Source organism: Dictyostelium discoideum, assembly GCF_000004695.1.
Source record: "Dictyostelium discoideum AX4 chromosome 1 chromosome, whole genome shotgun sequence".
NCBI lineage: Eukaryota > Evosea > Eumycetozoa > Dictyosteliales > Dictyosteliaceae > Dictyostelium > Dictyostelium discoideum.
In genome coordinates this window covers 2,945,734-2,962,390 of record NC_007087.3, presented here as the reverse complement: position 1 = coordinate 2,962,390, position 16,657 = coordinate 2,945,734, and the positions used below count along the sequence as shown (strand labels likewise).

Here is a 16,657-nt window from a genome sequence, read left to right as displayed (position 1 = left end):
CAATACACCGCTTTTAGGTAAAAAAAAAAAAAAAAAAAAAAAAAAAAAAAAAAAAAACAGTTCCGGTCTGCATCTGATCTTTGATTAATATAAACCATATTAAATATTGCCTAACACTGACCAATTTTTAAAAATAAAAACAAAAAAAAAAAAAAATATGTGTGTTAAATTTCTTTTTAAAATTAAAATTCATAAATAAAACTATTAAATATTGCTTATTTCCTCAAATGGATAAACTATGATTAATCAATATTTAAAAAAAAAAAAGTTAAATTTAAATTTTATTGTACATTTTTAAAAAATAAAAATTTTATTGTATTTAATAAAATTCTTCTTTGATAACTAAATCATTTGACCATTGTTGAACGGCCCATTGATTCTTTTTGATACGATGTTCGCCATATGTGAAATCCATATACATTTCATATGCTGTATTATTACCATCTACAAGTACTTTTAATAGTTTTGCTTCATGAATAGTTGCATTATTAACAAAAGATTCTTCAGCTTTACGATTTGCAGATTTACCAACACGATTAGTCGAATCACCTTTTTCATACATAATTACATCTTGATGATAGAATTTATCAAATACTTCTAATATTTTATTATCTTGAATACCTTTAATAATTGATTCTAAATTTGATTTGATGTTAGTTGATGGTTCTGGTGTTGGTGGTGTTTTAATTTCAACGAATTCTTCTTTAATAATTAAACCATTTGACCATTGTTGGAATGCCCATTGATTCTTTTTGATACGATGTTCGCCATATGTGAAATCCATATACATTTCGTATGCTGTATTATCACCATCTACGATTGTTTTTAATAATTTTGCTTCATGGATTGTTGCATTATTTACAAAAGATTCTTCAGCTTTACGATTTGCAGATTTACCAACACGATTAGTTGAATCACCATTTTCGTACATTACAACTTCATCATGATAATATTTATCAAATACTTCTAATATTTTATTGGTTTGAATACCTTTAATAACTGCTTCTAAATTTAATTTATTATTTGATGACATTTTATTTATTAATTTATTTATTTGTTTTTTTATTTTTTTATTTTTAATTTATTTGTTTTTAAAAAAAAAGAAAGAATTTTATATTTATTTTTGGTTATTGTTGATATTTTTTTAATGAATGATTATTTTTATTTTTTATTTTACATTTTATAGTTTTTATCATTATGTAAAACAACTCGCTATCATTCTCAAGTATTCTTGGGTTTGGTATTCTTGTTAATAAATTTTAATCCGAAAAAAAAAAAAGAAAAATATTAAAACACCAGAACAAAAAAAAATTTTAAAAAAATTTTATGGGACACGAAAAATATTTTTTTTTTTTTGGAGGTGTTTTTGATAAAAATAGAGCACTCAAAAAATACACAAAATGAAATAAATTATAACAATAAATGAATATTTTTCTGTTTTAGTATTTAATCATTTTTGTAATTTTTTTTTTATTTTTAAAAACAACGAGCAAGGAAAAAAAAATTTTATTTGATTAAATTGATATTTTTTTTTTTTATGTAAAAAAAAAAAAAAAAATAAAAAAATAAAGATTTTTTTTTTTTGGTTCTAAAATTAAAAAGGTAATAACTTTTTAATTATTTTATTCTGCCCTCTCATTTATCTTTTTTTTAAAAAACAATAAAATAAAATAAGAAATATATAATTGAAATTTTGAAGAAGTTCAGAACAATTTTATCAATATGAAATTTAATATTGGAAAATGATTAAAAATCTTTAAAAAAAAAATACACTCTATATGTTATCAACAAAAAATGAATATTTAAATAAATAAAAAAATACAACATAGTTTTAAAAAAAAATTAATAGATAAACAAGTATGTAAAATTCTTTTATTTAAATTTTATTGTACATTTTTAAAAAATAAAAATTTTATTTAATAAAATTCTTCTTTGATAACTAAATCATTTGACCATTGTTGAACGGCCCATTGATTCTTTTTGATACGATGTTCGCCATATGTGAAATCCATATACATTTCATATGCTGTATTATTACCATCTACAAGTACTTTTAATAGTTTTGCTTCATGAATTGTTGCATTATTAACAAAAGATTCTTCAGCTTTACGATTTGCAGATTTACCAACACGATTAGTCGAATCACCTTTTTCATACATAATTATATCTTGATGGTAATATTTATCAAATACTTCTAATATTTTATTATCTTGAATACCTTTAATAATTGATTCTAAATTTGATTTGATGTTAGTTGATGGTTCTGGTGTTGGTGTTTTAATTTCAACAAACTCCTCTTTAATAATTAAACCATTTGACCATTGTTGGAATGCCCATTGACTCTTTTTAATACGATGTTCGCCATATGTGAAATCCATATACATTTCATATGCTGTATTATCACCATCTACGATTGTTTTTAATAATTTTGCTTCATGAATTGTTGCATTATTTACAAAGGATTCTTCAGCTTTACGATTTGCAGATTTACCAACACGATTAGTTGAATCACCATTTTCGTACATTACAACTTCATCATGATAATATTTATCAAATACTTCTAATATTTTATTGGTTTGAATACCTTTAATAACTGCTTCTAAATTTAATTTGTTATTTGATGACATTTTATTTATTAATTTATTTATTTATTTATTTTTGATTATCGTTGATTTTATTTTAATGAATGATTATTATTTTTTTTTTTTTTTACATTTTATAGTTTTTATTGTTATCTTAAATAACTTACTACCATTCTCAAGTATTCTGGGCCTATTAATAAATTTTATTCAGAAAAAAAAAAAAAATGAAAACACCAGAACAAAACAAGTTTTTTTAAAAAAAATTTATGGGATGGAAATTAAAAAAAACATTTTCATTTTTTTTTTTTTTTTTTTTTTTTTTTTAACAAATTTTTAGTTTTAAAATTTAATTATATTACAATTTATTTTTTATTTTTAAATGTAATAAAAATTTATTAAATTGGATATTTTTTATTTGTTTTTTTTAATGTAAAATTTGAGTGTTTGAATAAATATAATTTTAAAAAAAAAACATATAAAATTATTCAAGACTTAATAAATTTACCTTTTTATTTTTTGATTTGAAAATTAAAATTATGAAAAAAAAAAAAAAAAAATTTATTTAATTCATTTATTTAATTTAATTATTTAAATTATTTTACTCATTTATCTTTTTTTTATAAAAACAAAAAAATAAATAAATGAAAATAAGAAATTTATTGTGCAGTAATAAAATTTGGAGAAGTTCAGATTAATTTTTATAAAGATGAAATATTATTTTAGAAAATGATTAAAAATCTAAAAAAAATAAAAATTAAAATTAAAAAAATATCAGAAATAAAATAAAAAACCAATTAATAGATTAAAAAATATGTATATTCTTTGTTTTATTTAAAATTTATTGTACATTTTTAAAAAAGAGAAATTTTATTTAATAAAATTCTTCTTTGATAACTAAATCATTTGACCATTGTTGAACGGCCCATTGATTCTTTTTGATACGATGTTCGCCATATGTGAAATCCATATACATTTCATATGCTGTATTATTACCATCAACGAGTAATTTTAATAATTTTGCTTCATGAATTATTGCATTATTAACAAAGGATTCTTCAGCTTTACGATTTGCAGATTTACCAACACGATTAGTCGAATCACCTTTTTCATACATAATTACATCTTGATGGTAAAATTTATCGAATACTTCTAATATTTTATTATCTTGAATACCTTTAATAATTGATTCTAAATTTGATTTGATGTTAGTTGATGGTTCTGGTGTTGGTGGTGTTTTAATTTCAACGAATTCTTCTTTAATAATTAAACCATTTGACCATTGTTGGAATGCCCATTGATTCTTTTTGATACGATGTTCGCCATATGTGAAATCCATATACATTTCGTATGCTGTATTATCACCATCAATGATTGTTTTTAATAATTTTGCTTCATGGATTGTTGCATTATTTACAAAAGATTCTTCAGCTTTACGATTTGCAGATTTACCCACACGATTAGTTGAATCACCATTTTCATACATTACAATTTCATCATGATAATATTTATCAAATACTTCTAATATTTTATTGGTTTGAATACCTTTAATAACTGCTTCTAAAATTAATTTATTATTTGATGACATTTTATTTATTTATTTATTTATTTATTTATTTATTTATTTATTTTTATATATTTGTTTTTATATTTAAATTTTATATTTATTTTTGTTGATTATTTTTTAATGAATGATTATTTTTTTTTATTATTTTACATTTTATAGTTTTTATCATTATGTAAAACAACTCGCTATCATTCTCAAGTATTCTTGAGTTTGGTATTCTTGTTAATAAATTTTAATCTGAAAAAAAAAAAAGAAAAATTTTAAAACACCAGAACAAAAAAAAAAATTTTCAAAATTTTATGGGACAAACAAAATACTATCTTTTTTTTTTTTTATTTTAAAAGAAGTATCAAATTTTTTTTTTTTTTGATATGAATTTGGTAGAAATAAAAATAGAGCACTCAAAAATACATAAAATGAAATAAAATATAAAAAATGAATGTTATTCTGTTTTAGAATTTAATTTCTTACCATTCATTTTTGTGGGTTTTTTTATTTTTAAGAAAAGTGTATCTTTAAAAAACAATAAATAAATAAATGAAAATAAGAAATTTTTAATGCAAAATTTGAAGAAGATGAAATTTTTTAAAATTATTTTTAAAGATTTTGTGAAATTTAATATTGGAAAATGATTAAAAATCTGGAAAAAAAAAAAAAAAATACACTCTATATATTATCAACAAAAAATGAATTATTAAATAAATAAAAAAAAAATTAATAGATTAAAAAATATGTAAATTCTTTGTTTTATTTAAAATTTATTGTACATTTTTAAAAAATAAAAAGTTTATTTAATAAAATTCTTCTTTGATAACTAAATCATTTGACCATTGTTGAACGGCCCATTGATTCTTTTTGATACGATGTTCGCCATATGTGAAATCCATATACATTTCATATGCTGTATTATTACCATCAACGAGTAATTTTAATAATTTTGCTTCATGAATTGTTGCATTATTAACAAAGGATTCTTCAGCTTTACGATTTGCAGCTTTACCAACACGATTAGTCGAATCACCTTTTTCATACATAATTACATCTTGATGATAGAATTTATCAAATACTTCTAATATTTTATTATCTTGAATACCTTTAATAATTGATTCTAAATTTGATTTGATATTAGTTGATGGTTCTGGTGTTGGTGTTTTAATTTCAACAAACTCCTCTTTAATAATTAAACCATTTGACCATTGTTGGAATGCCCATTGATTCTTTTTAATACGATGTTCACCATATGTGAAATCCATATACATTTCATATGCTGTATTATCACCATCTACGATTGTTTTTAATAATTTTGCTTCATGGATAGTTGCATTATTTACAAAAGATTCTTCAGCTTTACGATTTGCAGATTTACCAACACGATTAGTTGAATCACCATTTTCGTACATTACAACTTCATCATGATAATATTTATCAAATACTTCTAATATTTTATTGGTTTGAATACCTTTAATAACTGCTTCTAAATTTGATCTATTATTTGATGACATTTTATTTATTTGTTTATTTATTTGTTTGCTTTATATGTATTTTTAATTTGATAATTTAATGAATGAATAAATTTTTTTTTACATTTTATAGTTTTTATTGTTATCTGGTTGTCGTTCTCAACCATTCTTGTGTTTATAAATAAATTTTGATTTGAAAAAAAAAAATGAAAAAAAATGAAAAACACCTGAAGGCCTTAAAAAAAGTTTTTAAAAAAAATTTTATGGGACCACAAGAGATTTAAAAAAAAAAAAAAAAAAAAAACTAAGAATAAACTGAAAGATTTAATTTCTATTTTTTTTTTTTAATCAAATAAAATAAATGAACTAAATCTTGAATATTTTTTTTTGTTTTTTATTTAGTATTATTTTTCAAACATTCAAATTTGACATTAAAGAAAAATTTAAAAATAGAGATGCTGGAAATGAAAAAAAAATAAAAAAAAAAAAAAAAAAAAAATTTGGCAAAAAAAAAAAAAAAATTGTTTTTTTTTATTTTTTTTATTTTTTTTATTTTTTTTTTAAATTAATTTATATTTATTTTAGGAGTCAATCCATTCATCTAAATCTATTTTCTCAACTGCTTTTGGAGTAACTGTTATTGAAAAATATTTTATATCTTTTTCAATATCGATTTTACAACTTTGATATTTTTCTTGTTCTTTTGTAGAGGCAGAGTGATGAAGAAAGTGAAAGCTTGTGGTTTTGAGTGGTAGACAATCATATTTAATATACCATCTGGATGAATAATCATAACCAACTATTGTTTCTAGATCTTCTCTTGATGGTAATAAGACATGGTATCTTATTCCAATTCTACCATCACCCAAATATTTAACCTCAATTATTTCAATATCAAAAGGTGGATAACCAAAAACAAGTTTAAACGATCCATCTTCTAATGGTAAAATGATGGGATCATTTAATTTTAATCTCTGAGTGCCGAAGAATTCCAATGGAGTATGAAGATGTTCAGTTGGTTCTATAGTTTTGTTTATAAATAAAAAAAGAGAGAATTTAATTAATTAATTAAAAATAATAATAATAATAATAATAGTTTACCTTGGTAAGCTTTACTCAAATCATGTAGTTTTTGTTTCTTTAGTGGTGACTTTCTTTTGAGGCTAGAGTTGGATTTTGAATCTTCATCTGACTCCGATTCTGATGGATCTGAATATTCTTCCTCATTGTCATTTGGGTTTGGTAATTGTGGTTGTGGTGGTGTTATTGTTGGTATTGTCTGTGCAGTAGATGCAGAAGGGACTTGAACGGTGATTGTGTGACTTTTTAAATCTGATGAAATTTTCTTTATCCTTTGGGTTAACGCAGTTTTGGTTCTTTTTTGTTGGAAATTAATATTTAAATTATTGAGAATATCGTCGGCAACCAAAGAAGGTTTTTTTAATAATTCGCTTTTAATATAATTATCTTCAGCTGGAGACCAATTTGAAGTTTTGGGCATTCTTTAAATATAAAAATAAAATTCTTTTTTTTAATTTTTATTAGATTTTTTTATAAAAAAATTTTTTTTTGTTTTATTTTTTTTTTTTTTTTTTTAAATCTCTTTTATATAAAATATATTCCTCTTGTTCTTACTCAGAATAAAAAAGAATTACAAAAAATGAATGATAAATAATTAAATCATAAATATAAAATCAATGAAATTAATAATTAAAAATATATTTAAATAAGTTGATAAAAAATATGTATATTCTTTATTTTTAGGGTTGTGAACATTTTTTAAAAAAATGTTTAATAAAACTCTTCCTTGATAACTAAACCATTTGACCATTGTTGAACAGCCCATTGAGTCTTTTGAATACGATTTCCGCAATATGTAAAATCAATATACATTTGATATGCTGTATCATTACCATCAATTATTAATTGTAATACTTTTGCTTCATTGATTCTTCCTTTTTTTACAAAAGATTCTTTAGCTTTACGATTAGCAGCTTTACCAACACGATTAGTTGGATCACCTTTTTCATACATAATTACATCTGGATGATAATATTTATCGAATACTTCTAATATTCTATTATCTCGAGTACCTTCAATAATTGCTTCTAAATTTGATTTTATATTATTTGTTGGTTCTGGTGTTGGTGGTGTTTTAATTTTGACAAACTCTTCTTTAATGACTAAACCATTTGACCAATGTTGGAATGCCCATTGATTTTCTTTGATACGGTGTCCACTATTTGTGAAATCCATGAACATTTCATATGCTGTATTGTCACCATCAGCGATTAACTTTATTAATCTTGCTTCATGAATAATTGAATTATTTACAAAAGATTCTTCAGCTATACGATTTGCAGCTTTACCAACACGATTTGTTGAATCACCATTTTCATACATTACAATTTCATCATGATAATATTTATCAAATACTTCTAATATTTTATTGGTTTGAATACCTTTAACAATTGCTTCTAAATTTGATCTATTACATAATGACATTTTATTTATTTAGTTTTATTATTATTTTTATTATTAATATTATTAATATTAATTGTTTGAGTTGAAAAATAATTTTATTTATTTGTTTTTTTTTTTATTTATTTATTTTTTAAATGAATGAATGAGTGAATGAAAAAACTTTTTTTTTTTTTTTTTTTTTTGTATTTATATTGAAACTTTTTTGGTTTCTAAATTTAAAACATTCTTTTATACCTTTCTTTCTTCCTTTTTGGGTTAGAAAATTAAAAAATAGATTACCAACCAACCAGCTCCACATGAAATTACTTTTCACCACATTAGTGCTTAATTTTTTATATCTTACTACCCTCTTAAAAAAAACCAAAAATAATAAAAAAAATAAAAATAATGGTGTTATTGGTAATATAATTTTTTAAAAAACAAAAAAATAAAAAAATAAAAAATAATAATAAAATAATTATTAACCTTTTTTTTTTTTTTGTTATTAAATAAATAATTAAATAAATGTAAAGTTTATAGGTAAAATTCAAGAGGAATTGTTAATATTTGGAAGCGTTATCCATTTTTTACTAAAATTGTATTTAATGAAAATATTGGAAAGTCCCAAGAGAATAATAAATAATAATAATAAAAATAAAAATTAAAATTAAAATTAAAATTAAAATAAAAATAAAAATGGATGGGAAAATGATGTTGATTATTAGATTAGAGGAAAAAAAAAAAAAAAAAAAAAAAAAGATAATTAAAAATTTATTTTGTTAAAGTTTTTTTATGTAATAAAACACACTGAGTTGAACAATATTTAAAAACCAATCTTTCAAAAGGTGTACCAGGTATAGAATTTTTACAATTGTCACAAATAATGGAAGTAACTCCACCATACCTTCGTTCAGCAGCTAGAGCTTGCTTCTCTCTTTGAGATAATTGTGATTCTTTTGAAAGTTTTGAACGTTCCAATTGATTGACTAAATTTAGGTCATCTAATTTTTGTTGTTTTTGAGATTCATCTAATTTCTGTTGTTGTTGTAATTCCTTTTCATTTTGTTTTTTAATTTTGTCTTTCTCTCTTTGTTGTTTTCTTTTTTGTTTTATCTTTTCCTCTTTCTCTTGTTTCATTTGTTTAGTTAGAGGCACGATATGAGCTTTTGAGAAATCCCATTTCGAAGTTGTCAAATGGTCACCAGCCCATTCCCTAAATGTGTCTCTTGTTTTTTGATTTGATGAACAGTCATAAGGTACATCAGAACGTAAACCACCTGATAATGTTGGATCGGCACCATTGTTTAATAACAATTCTATCATATCACAATTACCATCGATTGCAGCTTTGTGTAATGGTGTAATGAAATCCCAACGTGGATTCAATTGATTAATATCATCATTTGATAATTGTTTCAATAAATAAGATGTCATTTTAACATCACCATTTTCAACCGCTATAAATATTGGTGAATTTAAATTTTGTTTTCTCTTATTACTCGAGGTGGTGGTGGTGGATTCCTCTTCAAATGGTAATGGAATTTCAAAATTATCATCCTTTTCTAATAAATATTTAACTTTTTCAAAATCTTTTTCTTTAATTGCTAAAAATAATTGATTTGGTTTTTCATCTTGATCATCTTCATCTTCTTTATCATCTTCGACAGATTGTTGTTGTTGTAATTCAAATTCTTTTCTTCTTTTTTCTTTTTCTTTTAAACGTTGTTCATGATCGAATTTATCTTGTCTTTCTTTAAGTTTTCTTTCTTGTTCTTTTCTTTCCAATTCCAATTTCTCCTCATCAAATAATTCTATATCAACTGAACTAATCCAAGTTGAAACTCTTTGAGCTTCAGAGAAAGTTGGTCTAATGATTGGGAATGGGATAACTCTTATTCTTTCATCATCTGGTGAGAGGAAACTGCCAGGTGGGAAGAGGATATCACGAGTGTTTCCTTTTGGTGCGAATACGAAAATGTGTGAACATTGTTTGAAGTGATTTTCGTCTTTCCAAGTTGACAAAAGTTGAGCAACCTCTTCTTTTAAACGTTTTTCATTGTATCTACGTATACCGGCACCAGCGGATTTCTTATTACCGCCTTCACTGTCTTTTTTAGATTGAGAACCACCTTGCTTCTTTCTCATAGTGTAACGATGAAAAGTCTTATGATCAATACATTTACCACCTGAATAAACGGCACCTGCGAATCTACCACCCGAGCAAAGTAGTACAACCCATTTCAAATCCTTTGACAAGACATACTGTTTGAAATTGCCAATTATAGTGGACAATAATTGTTTTTGTTGATCTGAACCCTCTGGAAGTAATGACAATTGTTTAAACATTGTAGTTGGTCCTAATAAACATTTCCAAACTGATAATTGTAATTTTAAATCCTTTTGAATTATCTTTAATTTTGGATCATTCATTTCAACTGATGAATCTAAAAATTGATAACCTTGAGTTTTATAATAATATTCTTCATCATAAACATCTTGGTTCTCTGATAATTTACTTTTTCTTAATAAGTATTCTTCATCTGACGATGATGATGATTCATCAGTTGATACATAATTACTATCACTATCACTATCGTTATTATTATTATTCTCTTTTTCACTACCACTTGAATTATCATCACTACTACTACTATCTTCTGATGATCTTTTAACATTTTCAATTAATACATTATAATCTTCCTCTGTCACTGGTTGTAAATGTGATAAACGTAAATTTAAATTATATCTATGTAATCCTGATCTATAATGAACATTTCTTAATTCTTTATCTGTGAATCTTAATAAACATGTATTACAAAAGTGATCAAATGTTAAACTACCACCTGGTGATGATGATAATGGTATTTCTGTTAAACTATTATTATTATTATTAACTTTATTTGGTGTAGTTGGTGGTGATATTGATAATGATGATATTGGTGGTAATTGTAATGTATCTGTTGTTGTAGTGGTGGTGGTAGTTGTTATATTATCACTACCATTTGGTGAGGTTAAATTATTATTACTACTAACAATAGTTGGTGTTGATGTTAAACCATGTGTTAATACCTCTAATTTATGATCTTGTTGAAATAAAGTTGATGTTGATAATTTAAATATTGGTACTCTTTTCATTTTTTATTTTTTATTTTTTATTTTTTAATTTTTATTATTTTTATTATTTTTCTAATGTTAAATTAATTGCAGTTATTGTAAAAAAAAAAAAAAAAAAAAAATTAAAATTAAAATTAAAATAATGAAAATTAATATTTGGTTTAATTAATGATGAAAATGAAAAAAAAAAAAAAAAAAAAAAAAAAAAAAAAATGAAAAAAAAAAAAAAAAATAAAGAAAAAAAAAAAAAAATAAAAAATTAAGAAAAAATCAGTAAAGTTTTTGAGAATGATTTTTTTTTGCTAAAATGAATATAAAATTACGAATCTAATCCATTTTTTTTTTTTTTTTTTTTTTTTTATTTTGGTTAAGGATTAGCAAATAATTTTAATTTTAATTTTTTTTCTTCTTTTATCTTTTAGATTTGTCACCAATCATATCTTCATTTTAAGTGCCAATTATTTGTTTTTTTTTTTTTTTTCCCTCCTCCAATTATTATTCTTTATATTAATCTCAGATAATAGACTAATTTCAATTTAAAAAAAAAAAAAAAAAAACAAATTATTGGGCAGAGTATTTTCCAGTAATTGGGAATTTTCAGAAGATTTTATTAATTTTAAAAATTTTTTTTTTTTTCCACTTTTTTATGGCTTGCAATGGCTACTCTTTATAATAATGGATGATTTATTCATAATCTTGTGAAAAAAAAAAAAAAAAAAAAAAACTTGGTATTTGATTAATCGTACGAATTAAAGGTTTAATGGTTTTTTTTTTTTAATTATTTTTTTTTTTTTATTTTTTTTTTTTTTTTTTTTTTTTTTTTTTTTTTTTTTTTTTTTTTTGGAATACAAATATTTTCCTGCTAGTACAAGAAAAAAAAATTAATAAATCTATTATTTATTTATTTTTATTATTAAAATTTTTTAAAAATAAAAAATAAAAAATGATTAATAAATTTAAATTTTATTTAATATTTTTAAAATTAATATTAATATTAGTAAATTGTCAAAATAGTTTAAATGATTATGGATTTGGAATTGTTGACGAAAGTTCAATTTGTACATCATATATAGGTGATGAATTATGTAAGAATAGATTATCTAATAGTGAAAGTATTTATACGACACCAGGTGGTGGTGGTGGTGGTGGTATTGATAAATTATCACAAATTTCAACATTACCAATTTTACAAAAAGGGTTTCAATCTTTAACATTTTCACAAGGAATTTGTAAAGATTTAAATTTTATAGAATTTGGAATGTGTGATTCAGCATTATCACCATGTATTGAAACAACACCAAAAATAACACCAGGTTATAATATATCGTTACCACAAAGAGTGTGTAAATCAGTTTGTGAAAGAATGTTAATTGGGTGTCCTCAACTTGCTATACAAATTGACTGTTCTATTAGTTTTTTGTTCCCAAAAATTGGAACTTTCTATAATTTAACTAAATATGGGTACACTGCCAATGGCGGTATGTATATGGTGCCATGTATAGACACAGAAATAAATTATGAAAAGAATAAGGTGCAAGAGAATGTTGGATTTTTAGAATCATGTCCGTACCCATTACTATTGAAAAATTCCACAGATCCCCAATATGCAGAGAAAAGGGGCTACACATATTTGACGCCCACCAATTGTGTATTGCCATGTCCAATACCAAATTACACAAAACGTCAAATGGATAGTGTTATTAATATGTCAAAAGCAATGTCATCAATAAGTTTTGTGTTATCACTTTTCAATGTTATTACATTTGGGCTCTTAATTAAAAAAAAATCAAAATACAATGTATGCATTGCATTAATGGCAATTGGAAGCTCGTTTATCTATTTAAGTGATATTATTAATTATGGTGTCGGAATTGAAAAACAGTTATGTCCAGAACCAGGTAGAGTTGCCACACAACGTGTTGATTCACTATGTGGATTCACAGGATCAATCTTTCATATTGGTATAACATTATGTGTTCTTTGGTCAATGACGATGGGAATTGTTTTATATTCAAAAATTAAGCAATTTAAATTACCAAATTTTCGTTATTTTTTGATTGGTAATTTATCATTCACTGTAGTAACTTTAATAATTTTAGCATCAGCTAAAAAATTTCAAGGTGGAAATGGTTTCTTAGAATGTTGGATGAGAGATAGATGGTATGTTGTTGCAATCTTTTGGATACCATGTGGTATTGCACTTTTATTAGGTGTTTTAAGTATTTGTGGTGTAATTTTTGAAATTTATAAAGTAAGTAAAAAAAAAATAAAAAAAAAAAATAATAAAATATATAACTAACAAACTAATTTTTTTCATTTATTTTAGATATCTAAAAATGTATCATTAAAAGATAGTAAAGTTGTAATTAGAGAACTTAAACCATTTGTATTAGTAGTTACAGTTTCAGCATCTTTAATTTACTTATTTGTATTTTATTTTGATTCTGAATCAAAATATGATTTTTATAAAAAAGGTGTTGAAGATTATATTTTATGTTTATTAACTAGTGAAAATCCATTAGATGAATGTTATACAGTTGGTCCAAATTTTAATTCTTACTTTATGTTTTACTTTTTAATTAGATTCTTTGGAATTTTATTTTTTGGAATTTTTGGTACTTCTGAAATTGCTAGAAACGCTTGGACTGAATCATTCTTTGTTACTAAAATTAAAAGTAAAATATCAATCACAACTGTTTCATCATCAACTCGTGGTGGTGGTGGTGATACATCTGGTATAAAAAGTAGTAGTAGTAGTAGTAATAGTGGTGTTTGTAATAATAATAATAGTACAAGAAAAAATTATGGTGATGATTTTAATAGTAAAAATTTATCACAACCTGATAATACAATAATTACCAATAACAATAATAATGATAATAATAATAAAATGGAAATTGAATTAGATTCAATTGATATTTAAATTTTACAAATAAAAAATAAATAAAAAAAAAACAATGTATTTGTTGGCAATAAAATAAAATAAAATAAAATAAAATAAAATAAACAAATAAAAATATTGATGTTTTCAAAGATTTTTTTTTTTTTTTTTTTTTTTTTTATTTTGGAAAATCTTTTTTTATTTTAAATTTTATTTATTTTTATTTTTTTTATTTTTTTTTATTTTTTTATTTTTTTATTTTTTTTGTGAACACTCCTAATACATACTTTTTAGAAAGAAATTTTTTTTTTTTTTTTTAAAAAAATTATTTTCATTTTTTTTTTTTTTTTTTTTTAAACAAATATATATATAATAATAAAGAATAATTATTAATTAATTAAATAATGTTTAATAAATTAAATAAAATTAATAAAATTAAAAATTGTTTTAATAAATCAATTTATCAAATAAATTATTCAAGTAAACCAATTTTTAAAGAAGGTATTACAAATGTTAAATTAGATAGAGATAATAAAGATGGTACATCAGATTATATTAAATTACATGATAATGTTATAATGAATACCTATGGACGTGTTAGTGATATTGTATTCACTCATGGTAAGGATAGTTGGTTATATGATATGAAAGGTGATAAATATTTAGATTTTGGTGCAGGTATAGCAGTGAATGCATTAGGTCATAGTAATGATGGTTGGAGTGAAGTTGTAGCAAATCAATCGAAAAAGTTAACTCATCTTTCAAATCTCTACTATAATCAACCAGCGATTGAATTAGCACAATCAATGATTGCAAGTACACCAATATTCGATAAGGTTTTCTTTGCAAATTCTGGTACTGAAGCAAATGAAGCAGCATTGAAATTTGCAAAAAAGATTGGTATTGCCAAGGGTGGAGTTGACAAACACGAAATCATAGCATTTTCACATGGTTTCTCTGGTCGTTCCATGGGCTCACTTAGTTGCACACACAAATCCAAGTATAGAGAAATCTATGGTCCCTTGGTTCCAGGTGTGCACTTTGCAGAGTATAACGATATTGAAAGTGTAAAAAAGTTAATGTCAAAGAGTAAAACCTGTGCCGTTATCATTGAACCGGTTCAAGGTGAAGGTGGTCTCGAAGCTGCCACCGTGGAATTCATGCAACAACTTTATAAACTTTGTAAAGAGAATGACTGTTTGTTAATTGTCGATGAGGTTCAATGTGGTATTGGTAGAACAGGTCAATTGTGGGCTCATACCAGATTCGATACTGAAAAGTGTAAACCTGACATAATGACATTGGCAAAACCTTTGGCTGGTGGTTTACCAATTGGTGCAGTTTTAGTCAGCGATAAAGTAGCCTCTGAAATTAAACCAGGTGATCATGGTACAACCTTTGGTGGTGGTCCATTGGTTTGTGAAGTTGGTAAATATGTTTTTGAACGTATTTCACAACCATCCTTCTTAAAAGAGGTTCAAGAAAAAGGTAAATATTTAACTGATGGTTTAAAGAAATTAAAAGATCAATTCCCAAATTCAATTTTAGAAATTAGAACAGTTGGTGGTCTATTTGTTGGTATTCAATTGGATCACAATGTAAGTGATTTGGTTTCATATGCTAAATCTCAAAAAATTTTAATCATTAATGCTGGTGATGATGTAATTCGTTTTTGTCCACCTTTAACAATTACGAAACAAGAAATTGATCAATTATTATTAGTTTTAAAAAATTATTTAATTAAAGTTAATTCAAATAAAAAATAAATTAAATTTAAAAATTATATTTGAGTTTTTTTTTTTAGTCAAAAATATTATTTTTATAATTCAATTATTTATCATTCATTTTTTATAACTGTTTTTTTATTTAAATTTTATTAATTTCTTATTTTATTAATTTATTTTATTGTTTTTTTTTTTATTTATTTTAGAATTAAAATTTTAAATTAAATATTTATTACTTTTTTTTTTTTTTTTTTTTATTTTATTATAAATTTTTTTAATCAAAAAAACAAATGAATTATACAATGAAGAACAAGAAAAAAAACCAACTAAAAAATCAAAAACAACTACAAAATTACCAAAGAAACCAAAATTCAAAGTTGGATGAAGGTAATGATGATATGGTTGAAGATTTAAGATTTTGATTTTGCATTGATTTTTTTTTTTTTTTTTTTTTTTTTTTGATGCTAAATTCGAGAGTCTTTATTTCGAAAATATGGAAAAAAAACATCCAAAAATATTGATAAAGATAAAAAAAAAAATAAAAATAAATAAAAAAAAAAAAAAATTAAAATGTCAAAAAATAAAAAAAAAGTTTTTCTTGAAATTTTGTTTTTTTTTGCAAACCTATCTGGCAAAAAAAAAAATACAAAAAAAAAATTAAAAAAAATAAAATTAAATAAAAAAAAAAAAAAAAAAAAAAAAACAAATGCACTAATAGTTTAAAAAAAAAAAAAAAATAGTAATAATAAAAATAATATATTTTAATATATTACACATCATCCTATATGAATATAAGAAATTTAAAAGGCACAATTTTTCAAATACTCATTAATAATACATATGTGCACATATTATAATAAACCAATAAA

General features: G+C 22.8%; 10 protein-coding genes across 10 annotated transcripts; 3 read left to right on the top strand and 7 right to left on the bottom strand.

The window, feature by feature from the left end:
• Positions 1-319: 319 nt before the first annotated feature.
• Positions 320-1,033, bottom strand: DDB_G0269540 (hypothetical protein; the record flags this gene model as incomplete). Its single annotated transcript, XM_640959.1, has 1 exon — positions 320-1,033. One exon carries the CDS (start codon positions 1,031-1,033, stop codon positions 320-322), a length of 714 nt encoding a protein of 237 aa, XP_646051.1.
• Positions 1,034-1,916: 883 nt separating this feature from the next.
• Positions 1,917-2,627, bottom strand: DDB_G0269538 (hypothetical protein; the record flags this gene model as incomplete). Its single annotated transcript, XM_640958.1, has 1 exon — positions 1,917-2,627. The coding sequence occupies one exon, from the start codon at positions 2,625-2,627 to the stop codon at positions 1,917-1,919; it is 711 nt and encodes a 236-aa protein (XP_646050.1).
• Positions 2,628-3,453: 826 nt separating this feature from the next.
• On the bottom strand, positions 3,454-4,167 carry DDB_G0269536 (hypothetical protein; the record flags this gene model as incomplete). The annotated part of the gene is made up of 1 exon (XM_640957.1): positions 3,454-4,167. The coding sequence occupies one exon, from the start codon at positions 4,165-4,167 to the stop codon at positions 3,454-3,456; it is 714 nt and encodes a 237-aa protein (XP_646049.1).
• A 770-nt stretch (positions 4,168-4,937) lies between these two features.
• On the bottom strand, positions 4,938-5,648 carry DDB_G0269534 (hypothetical protein; the record flags this gene model as incomplete). The annotated part of the gene is made up of 1 exon (XM_640956.1): positions 4,938-5,648. The coding sequence occupies one exon, from the start codon at positions 5,646-5,648 to the stop codon at positions 4,938-4,940; it is 711 nt and encodes a 236-aa protein (XP_646048.1).
• Positions 5,649-6,187: 539 nt separating this feature from the next.
• DDB_G0269532 (hypothetical protein) lies at positions 6,188-7,107 on the bottom strand (the record flags this gene model as incomplete). Its single annotated transcript, XM_640955.1, has 2 exons — positions 6,188-6,627; positions 6,708-7,107. 2 exons carry the CDS (start codon positions 7,105-7,107, stop codon positions 6,188-6,190), a joined length of 840 nt encoding a protein of 279 aa, XP_646047.1.
• Positions 7,108-7,397: 290 nt separating this feature from the next.
• DDB_G0269530 (hypothetical protein) lies at positions 7,398-8,111 on the bottom strand (the record flags this gene model as incomplete). Its single annotated transcript, XM_640954.1, has 1 exon — positions 7,398-8,111. The coding sequence occupies one exon, from the start codon at positions 8,109-8,111 to the stop codon at positions 7,398-7,400; it is 714 nt and encodes a 237-aa protein (XP_646046.1).
• A 729-nt stretch (positions 8,112-8,840) lies between these two features.
• On the bottom strand, positions 8,841-11,204 carry DDB_G0270552 (hypothetical protein; the record flags this gene model as incomplete). Its single annotated transcript, XM_640953.1, has 1 exon — positions 8,841-11,204. One exon carries the CDS (start codon positions 11,202-11,204, stop codon positions 8,841-8,843), a length of 2,364 nt encoding a protein of 787 aa, XP_646045.1.
• A 922-nt stretch (positions 11,205-12,126) lies between these two features.
• On the top strand, positions 12,127-14,106 carry fslD (G-protein-coupled receptor family protein; the record flags this gene model as incomplete). Its single annotated transcript, XM_640952.1, has 2 exons — positions 12,127-13,434; positions 13,510-14,106. 2 exons carry the CDS (start codon positions 12,127-12,129, stop codon positions 14,104-14,106), a joined length of 1,905 nt encoding a protein of 634 aa, XP_646044.1.
• A 362-nt stretch (positions 14,107-14,468) lies between these two features.
• On the top strand, positions 14,469-15,830 carry argD (acetylornithine transaminase; the record flags this gene model as incomplete). Its single annotated transcript, XM_640951.1, has 1 exon — positions 14,469-15,830. One exon carries the CDS (start codon positions 14,469-14,471, stop codon positions 15,828-15,830), a length of 1,362 nt encoding a protein of 453 aa, XP_646043.1.
• A 248-nt stretch (positions 15,831-16,078) lies between these two features.
• On the top strand, positions 16,079-16,210 carry DDB_G0269524 (hypothetical protein; the record flags this gene model as incomplete). The annotated part of the gene is made up of 1 exon (XM_640950.1): positions 16,079-16,210. The coding sequence occupies one exon, from the start codon at positions 16,079-16,081 to the stop codon at positions 16,208-16,210; it is 132 nt and encodes a 43-aa protein (XP_646042.1).
• Positions 16,211-16,657: the final 447 nt, after the last annotated feature.